We start from the raw sequence: 9,081 nt of genomic DNA, 5'->3' as shown, positions 1-9,081 counted from the left end.
GCGTCGTATTTATACTCCCGGGCAAAAATCACGCCCGGGAGTGGGCGGGGCAAAAAACCCCGCATTTGCGCCACTTTTTAACGCCTGGGTCAGGGCAGGCGTTAAGGGGCCTGTGGGCTCAAAATGAGCCCACAGGTGCCCTCCCCTGCCCCCAGGGACCCCCCCTGCCACCCTTGCCCACCCCAGGAGGACCCCCAAGGATGGAGGGACCCATCCCAGGGACATTCAGGTAAGTTCAGGTAAGTATAAAAAAAAAATTTAATTTTTTTTTGGTGGCATAGGGGGGCCTTATTTGTGCCCCCCTACATGCCACTATGCCCAATGACCATGCCCAGGGGACAGAAGTCCCCTGGGCATGGCCATTGGGCAAGGGGGCATGACTCCTGTCTTTACTAAGACAGGAGTCATTTAAATGGCGTCTGGGCGTCGTTAAAAATGGCGCAAATCGGGTTGAGGCGATTTTTTTGCCTCAACCTGACTTGCCCCATTTTAAGACGCCCTAACGCCATTTTCCCCAACGCCGGCGCTGCCTGGTCTACGTGGTTTTTTTCCACGCACACCAGGCAGCGCCGGTCTGCTAGCGCCGGCTAACGCCATTCCATAAATACGGCGCCCGCATGGCGCTTCAGAATGGCGTTAGCCGGCGCTAAATTTTTTGACGCTAAACTGCGTTAGCGCAGTTTAGCGTCAAAAAGTATAAATATGGGCCTGTATCTCTGGCAGGAAGACAATCACTTAGGTTTTTTTTTCTTTCTTTCTTCATGTGGTTAAATACACCGTTTAAAAAAGGTCCAGCATTTTCAAGTGGTTTTGTCTGGATCCAGTTGATTGTAAAAGGTACTTGGACACTGGACCACGTGCGCCCAACAGAAAGCAGAGGAGAATTCCAACTGCAAACTAGCGCCAGCAGGAAGCGTTGACACTGAGAACCAGAACCAAGATTCCTTTGGAATCGAGGTGAATTTAACGCAAGCTCAGCAACTACAAACTACAGGGAGTAGCAACCTTTTCTAATAGGTATATTGGAATTTCTACCTGGGTTAGTGATCTTAAAATTAATTCTCCTCCGAAATATTAATCTGCTGTTTGAAGCCATCTGGCAGATATGTGATTCCCTGTGTATCCACATTTGGGACCATAAAAGTTGTTCTTGTTCTGTAGTAACTGCTGTCGAACAGAACGAGGGAAATTATTAAATTGCACAAAACAGTGATTGATGGGGGGAAGCAAATTGAACAGAGTGAGTACTTCTGGCGGGCTAATGTTTACGGTGCACCAAGATTCTTCAGTGCATTTTGGCTCTTAAGAGTAAAAGGACACTATTTCCAAATCTCTTCGATTGTTGGATAAAAAAATACACTGTATACAAATATCAAAAGGCAGAATACAAACATAAAACTATGGTCTACAATTCTTAGCTTTGAGAGTGATTTGAAAAGAGATTTGCTTCTTGATTGCAAAGATGTGCAATACAGAAGCAAATCTGTACTTCTGGATGCTCTTAGCCATCAAGATCAGACAATAAAAAACATAATGTAGAACATATCTGACCCCAATGGGGGTTCACTGAGATTCAGTCAAATTAACTGGCTTCTTCTGTGTTTAGTAAAATTAATAAGTGGTCTCAGACTGCAAGTCCCTCTAACAACACTACATGTTATATCACAAATTTAAACATTTCCCTCTGTGGAACAATGACTATTTGAGCAAACCAATGGTCCACAGTAGGGTTGAGGTGCACTTGCAGCTGTGTACGCTCACTCGGGTGGCGTACAAAATCATTCTACAGTGCTTTCATACTGACCCTTTGCACCAGCCTTAAACCCAACCATCATGAATCAAAGAAGCTCCTAGAAATTAGACTTAAAAGTGCGGGCCACCGGCTGCTGATCTTGCCGCTGATGTAACTTAAAAGCAGAAGTGGCAGTGCTTTCTCACTGCAAAGTCTCCTTTCCTAGAATTCTTTCCCAAACATATCAGACATATATTGTTTGATTTACCTTCAAATAATCCCTCCAGACCTGCCTTTTCTGGTTTACACAATGGCCAATGCCTAGAGACCTCTGATTACAGGATGTGTTATTAATGTCATGGGGACGATGAAATGTTGAACTTCACAATTTTTGCTTCACAAAGTCATGATCACCATATGCCCCGGTAACTAAATACACACCAGTGAGCAAAATTGCCATGTCCGTGCAAAGTTTAATATTTTATGAGACAGTGGTGCCCCCATTTAACGAGGGAATTTCAACAGCAGCAGTTGATTTGAGAGATGACTCACGTTGTAGAGTGGTATGTGATTTGTTGCAGCTGTCTACAGCTTTTCTGAAGCACCAGGACAGCCCTGGCCATTTCAGGGGTCTCCAAGCCACGAACAATCAAACTTTTTATAGTGCGATGGTAGTGTTGGGCCACATAACTAAAGACCAGGTCCAGCCCAGACCTTGAGCATATATCCAATGAAACAACTGAGGTATCTGGTTGCAGAATATCCAGTATGCTATCGACATCCATGTCCTTGGTGAAGCAGAGTCGGACCATCAGATTTGGGAACTTTTCCTTCAGCTTCTTCCAGAGATGGTTTGAGATGAACCCTGTGGTTGATCCCCCGTAGTGAATTTCCAGGAGTTGAAGGGGTGCCCTATGCTCCTGCAGGAAGCCCTGAACAGCATCCTCAGACAGGGAGGAGCTCCACACTGACAGGTGGGAAAGCCTCCTGCATGAGTCCAGGATCTTGCGGAGAGACCTGGGCTGCAGTTGGATGGATGGCTGTTTGTTGGCTATTTGCAGTTTTTCCAAACTTGGGTTGTTCATTGCCAAAGAAATTAAAGCTCTGTCTTCCAGCCTCCCGGACAGTTGCCTGAAATCCACCTCTGTAAACCCAACAGAGGTGGCAGGACCAACATCAAACAAGATTTGTAGGCTCTCCTGAAGTGCATTAAAGTAGGAACCAGGGTCTTCTCCAACCAGAGCCAGACTCTGAAGCTTAGACCGCCTTAAATGAGCCAGGTGTTCAATGATGGACACAATCTTCTTACTGTTCTCTCCGTTGAGCAGGATTCTCACCGACTCGATGAAATTACCATAATGTGACAGCATCATGATCCAGGGCCGAATTGATCCACCTTCAACCCTAGAACAAGGAGTACAATGCAAAGAGTTAGACAGAACCTCACACTACTGAAGCTACTCAAGCTAGCAATTTTGAAAATGGTAACCGGATGCAAACCTATAAAGAGTCTTCTAGTTGTACATTCCTATCCCTGTAACTTTTAAACTTGAGTGCTTGCTTGGTTAGTTGCAAATTAATAAATCAGATTTAGTATTTACTTGCAGTATATTTGCTTTGTTTATATTTCCATGCATCACTGTATCTGACCTTTCTGTCCCTGTGAGCCTGTCTGCATATCTTTCTTCAAGTGTCTAAAAAAAGGGGACTTTATTTCATAATATGGCAAACTGTTTCCCCACAGGGAGTTACCTTGCTGAAAAGCAAACACACACGAAAGATGGAAATGCTAAGTGCTGAGTTTCTAGCTAAAGGGCAGGTGATATTCACCTCTGAGAGAAGAGCAGTTGAGAGTATGTACCAAAGAATAGATCCCTGATCATGCAGCCACAGATGTCCGCTTCTGCGATTGTCCAAAAGAGTTTGGTTTCCAATGTTAAAGATATATTCCGAAGCATCACCTTTTTTTTATTTATTTTTTAGTCTCAGTATTCAATTTCCTTTTTTTATTGTTTTGCTTTTATGTCTTTATACTGAGCCTCTACAAAACTTAACACTCTATTAGCACCAACACAGGGAGAAATGGATACTTGCTCCAATATTAATCAGGGCTAAAAGCTAGTTAACCACAGTCTAGGACCTTTAAAGGATAACCAATGGTCTCCTGTGATTTGCATTTAGTGATGGGGTCTACCAAGAGTTGTAAGCTAGTTGATCAGGGCATAGGTGATGGCATTTAAGTTACAAATATACCAGTCAAATATATGCATGCCATGCTATATATAGAAATAAAAGTCAAACTAGACAGTCTTGATTTCCATCCACTTCTCGACAGTAGGCCAGCGCTGACATCTCAGAAAAGGTGAAACAGACCCCTCCTTATACAGTCCCAAGATTAATTGAGTGACTGATGGTGAACTCCCTGCGGGTGCTGGCACTGAGGGAGGCTGAGATACAGGGAGGTAGCATAATCGAGCTGACGATATTTCTATGTGCGGACATTAATAGAGTTTGAAAAAAGTCACTCTTGACCCTGCCTTAATTTGAGAATTTATCATGGACTCATATCTCAATAGATCCCTGGGTTTTTGATATTTTCTGAAAACATCTGAGGTGACCAAAGAGATGAGCGGGTTGGTGTCTCACTGAAGGCATCTATAAGACATGCGAAGGCCTCCAGAGAGCCACCTCAGATGTTGCCCTTTTAGTGTTAGGCCCCATTTATTTATTTATCCCATAAATCACCATTAAAAACATCTTGACACGTGCATGTCCTGGGACAGTCGGAGGTCCATTGAGATAAACATTAAATGGGAGAGATAATGGGTGATATCCCTGCAGAACACCACAATTCACTCTAAAAGTTGGTGAAGGAAGTTGCCTACATTGCCCTAGTTGTGCCTTTCTAGACCAAGAGCACCTAAACCACTCTGGTGTGGTTCCTTCAACTGGAGCAATTGATGGCAGTCGATACAATGGGAGGGAGTGGTACAGAGGTGAAGGCTAAGGACAAGTCATAGTTGATAAACAGGGACTGTGCCCCTTCATCCACCTGGAATGACACCCATCACACCATGTCTTGCCTTGATCCCCTGATAACATCTAGAATGCTAACCTTCTACAACTTTGTATCTAATTTGCGTATAATCTCGGTGACCCTACTGAAAGTTATGGCAGTCCGTTTGTCTTATGTTTGCTACCATATATCTACATTGCACATACTATAATGTTCTATGAAAGTTGCTCATGTGTGAGATTTTTTCCTGATGTAACTGTTTATTGATTTTTTTGTAAACATTTTTAGTTACTTTTAGTTACTAAGCATATGTAACTCTTCTCTTGTGAACTGCTTGTATGGAGTAGTAACTGCCCTCATATAAAGTGCTCAGGTATCCTTTTGGTTTTTTAGGGTCGAGCCTGCGTTGCATGCGCTCACGCATGCGTACAGCAGGGAGACTCTTTAGTATTTAGAAAAGGGCTCCGAGCCCTGACAACTTCACGTCAGTGCTTTTTATTGGTTCGTGGGCTTCCCTAATTAAATCGGCTTGCTTTCATTAGTCGAAAGCAGGCATATGTCATGCCTTTTCCGGTGGCAAGCCCTCCTCGAGCGAAGCGACCAAGTACAGAAAACATGCGAGGCTCGCTGTTTTCCATCGGGCTCGTGGACTTTTTTTAAAACTAATTTACGAGCCCGATCTCGCTTGGCAGAAGTCGAGCGCTTTACCTACTTGATTTCACTTTTTCGGGTTACGTGCATAAATGCACTTTTGCCCGATAGGTGAAAAGTCGGGTTAGGAGTTTACAACGTGATCGGCTCTAACACGAGCAAACGCGAGACCCGATGCATTGTAAATGCTTGTGTTAGCTTGATATAAATTTGCAAGTAAATAACTTGCTGGCACCAGTGCAGTTTCCGTTCTTTGCCAGGTACTGACGTCAGCCTGTTGTAGGATATTTCTCTACCCAGGAAATGCTGCAATTTGGATACCATCACCTTCTCCAGAATTTTAGAAAGACGTGCGTGATCTTCAAATGCTGTATTATTGCTCAGCATTGAGGGATCTAAATTTGCTCTATTACTTGAGCTGGCAAATTTGGGGATCCGTCCACACTCTAGTATAATGGACAAATTCTCTAACTGAGTGATGCCTATAGCACATCCCTGAACTGTATTTCTACAGCCAGTGCTGGAAGAGCATCTCGCAGAGAATTCATAGTACGTCCTGCATTGATAAGATTAATTATTAAAATCTCTTGCTTTTCTTAAGTCATTTGCAGCATTCACATTGAGTCTAATAGCACCTCAATGCCTCTCCATCGCTTCACCAACTGACGGAGGCTTGGATCTTCTTTACTTCATACAAAAAAGCTATTAAAGGCTTCTCATGGGTTGACAAGTGAATCCAAGGTGGCCTTCAGAAACTTGTCTCTCTGTAGTGTTCTTGACAACTTGTACCTGGGCACCTTTGTATTTAGCCACTACAAGACAGATGGACACATATGTAGTAAATCAGCCATTTGTTTCGGCTACTACTGATGTGTCTCTGACTGTCACTATGACTGTCCAGCTCTGCATTGCTCCAGATCCCATGTGTGAACATCCATGTTCAACCCTGTCAATCCACCTGTCTTTCCTTGCTTTCGTCTATCTTAACCCAGCTATTTTTGTTTCCAGATGTTTCTATCAATTTGTCTGTTTCTACCATTTATATGCATGCTAATGGCAAACATTAATGTAGATTATTGTCTGTGACACAGATAAAGAGGAAAATGTCTCTGAGGATTGTTTCTGTGCAGGAAGGTGTGCCCTCCTGCACAAAAACAATCTTTCCTGTAACGCAGGCCGCCTTGTACCATGGCGCAAGGGTGCCTGCGTTGGTGTTAGAGAGCGCTTAGTGCGCTAGCACAGATGGAGATCAGGAATGCGTCATGTGTTGGTACATATGGCCCATTCCTGCTCTCCCTGTCTCACAGCACAGCCAGTTGTCTCAGTGCATTGCATTACTTTTTTTTTTAGTAAACCTGGACCCTAGAATTCCCACCAGGGGTTCTGAATGCAGCTGTCCCCAGTCGCAAAGCTGCAGTCTGACACTCACCTGACTAGCACATTCTGCCACATTGCAGGAGAACGGAACACCCGAGACCAGGCTTTGCAGCTGAGGGACATGCAGTATTTATCCGGCAGGTGGAGTAGGGAGTAAATATGGATCAGCACTGCTTCTGGTAAACAAGCCCAATTCGCCTGCCAAAAGACAAGACAGAACTATTGTAGGAGACTATAAGATAAAGACAGCATTAGTAAATGTAGTTAATACAGAATTCCAAGATGAAGCCATTACATAAAGCTGCAAAGTTAGACCTCACCAAGTTCAGGAAGATGTTTTTAACACTCCAACAACTTTTGCACACATTACCTTTGCTGGTGAATTCAAAACGTTTTTTTGTTGCTGTTGCAGCAAAGCTCTCAAAATGAACAAAGCTATGCAACATTGCATTAATTTGGAACCGCCTGACTTTAGACCCTTTTTGTTGATACAAAGTCATGTTCAATTATGGACTGTAAGCTCTATAGCCAGCTTGGCCTCTTCCTTTGCTAGATTCCATCAAGTCTCAAATACTCTGAGTAGGTGCTCCCCTTTCTGATGCCATAGGGCTTCCTCATCTATTACCACTTTGCCAAGAGGACTATATTGACCTAATTTCATGCACAGATGCTGGCAACTCTTTGCCACCTGTGCATCACCAACAAACAAAATCAATTTCAGGCCCAAGATATCTGCCTTCCATCTAGTCATGGATAAAAGGGGGTTTCTTGAAACCCATTGTATGCTAATTTCTTCTACTATTCCTCAATGACATACATACCATCAATCTTCCATCCATTCAACCTCCATCACTCACTGCAGGTCAGAGGCTCATCTTGTATCTTCTAGTCCTTTCCCTGTGTCTGACATTGTGATGGCACGGTCGTGAAAGTATGATGCATGTAGAATGTTGTGCTGGGAATTACCCCAGAGGTGGTTCCTGGGGCTCATAAGAGGATGGGCTAAGCTGCTGTCATCAGTGGTCTTGATGGGATACTATGTGGCATATTTATGAGAGCCTTGTGTCTCTCCTTGCACCTAAATAATCCTGCTGACAACCCAGGCACCCTTGTACCATTGTGCGAAGGTGCCTCCATTTGCACTAGGCTGCCAAAATGGTGCCAGTGCGGAGGGGAAGGACAGGAATGCACCACAGTGGATAAATATGGTGCATTCCTGCCCTTTCACGTTGATGTAGGGCAGCGCTTCAAGGTGGCTTGTTGCGCTGCCCTATGCCAAATCCCCAAACATGAGGGCCTTTGTGTGGCAGAATTAGAGCTTTCACCAAGCTTAGACTTTCATCAAATACATCTATTTATTGCTAATTCAACTGCATGGAGGTTTACAATGACAATTTCCAACTGCAGGTCCAAAAGCCATGCATCAGCCTAGATTGGGAAATGACTCAATGCCCAGTGATCAGCATGCCCCAATAGCACCTTCACCATTTACCCTCTTTCATCTCCTAAAGGTCAACCATGCAGTAGAAGAAACAACCAACATCTCCCTTTATCCAAACACTCAAACAGTAGCACAAAGACGCCCTTGGATGCCATCTACCTGATCATAAGATCACTACAGGTCAATACATGAATCACCTTCCACAAATACAACCATGAAATTCCCCAAAGAACCTCAACCTTACCACTGTGCTACCTGAGGGAAGATACCTTCTTTTATTTCACCTTTTTGGAACATACATTTCCTGTGTCCTTCCTTGCATGCAACATCTGGTAAATCTTGTTGAAACGTTGACTTGAGCACTATTTTAACTTTTTCTGTCTGGAAACCCAAAAAGAACCTTCAGATCTCAGTTTAGATGATCTAACAGCTGATATGAAGATTGCAATTTTGTTACACTTAAAGAAATGCCTCATCCTGAGGAAATATGCACACTGTTCACATTTCAGTCTTCCAAGTGCCCACCATAGCGTGTCTGGTCTAGAAAACACCTTACGGCCGGTTGAGAAAATGAGCACTACATTAGAACAACCAAGATGGCTTTCTGTGGGTTACACAAAGAACAATTATCTTATCTGTTATGCATCCAGTTTAGCCAACTATCTTGCCCAGTATCCAAATTCTATTTTAATGCCAAGGGCACCTATCACCAGTAATCCATATCCACCAAGCACATTTGTCACAAAAAAATACTGAACGAGTGTTAGTATATATTTGGCAATCTATAAGAACCTTCTCTAACTAAGGCCGAAAACTGAATGCCAACAGGCCTCAAGGAGGGCAGTACAGGAACACTAATAAAAT

The 9,081-nt window shown here is 43.5% G+C and overlaps 1 protein-coding gene across 2 annotated transcripts in view; it reads right to left on the bottom strand.

Annotated features, from left to right (window-relative positions):
- Positions 1-694: 694 nt before the first annotated feature.
- The window catches only part of LOC138282937 (unconventional myosin-XV-like), a 130,506-nt gene continuing 122,119 nt past the window's right edge, over positions 695-9,081 (bottom strand). For both annotated transcript variants that reach the window (XM_069221001.1, XM_069221000.1), the window contains exons 16-17: positions 6,829-6,974; positions 695-3,136 (exon numbers count right to left, since the gene is read on the bottom strand). In XM_069221001.1, coding sequence (XP_069077102.1) covers positions 2,281-3,136; positions 6,829-6,974 — 1,002 coding nt within the window. In that variant the 3' untranslated portion in view covers positions 695-2,280. The remainder of the gene's footprint in view (positions 3,137-6,828; positions 6,975-9,081) is intronic.

The sequence above is a fragment of the Pleurodeles waltl genome, chromosome 2_2 (assembly GCF_031143425.1).
Source record: "Pleurodeles waltl isolate 20211129_DDA chromosome 2_2, aPleWal1.hap1.20221129, whole genome shotgun sequence".
Taxonomy (NCBI): Eukaryota; Metazoa; Chordata; class Amphibia; order Caudata; family Salamandridae; genus Pleurodeles; species Pleurodeles waltl.
This window is presented reverse-complemented; position numbering and strand designations above follow the sequence as displayed.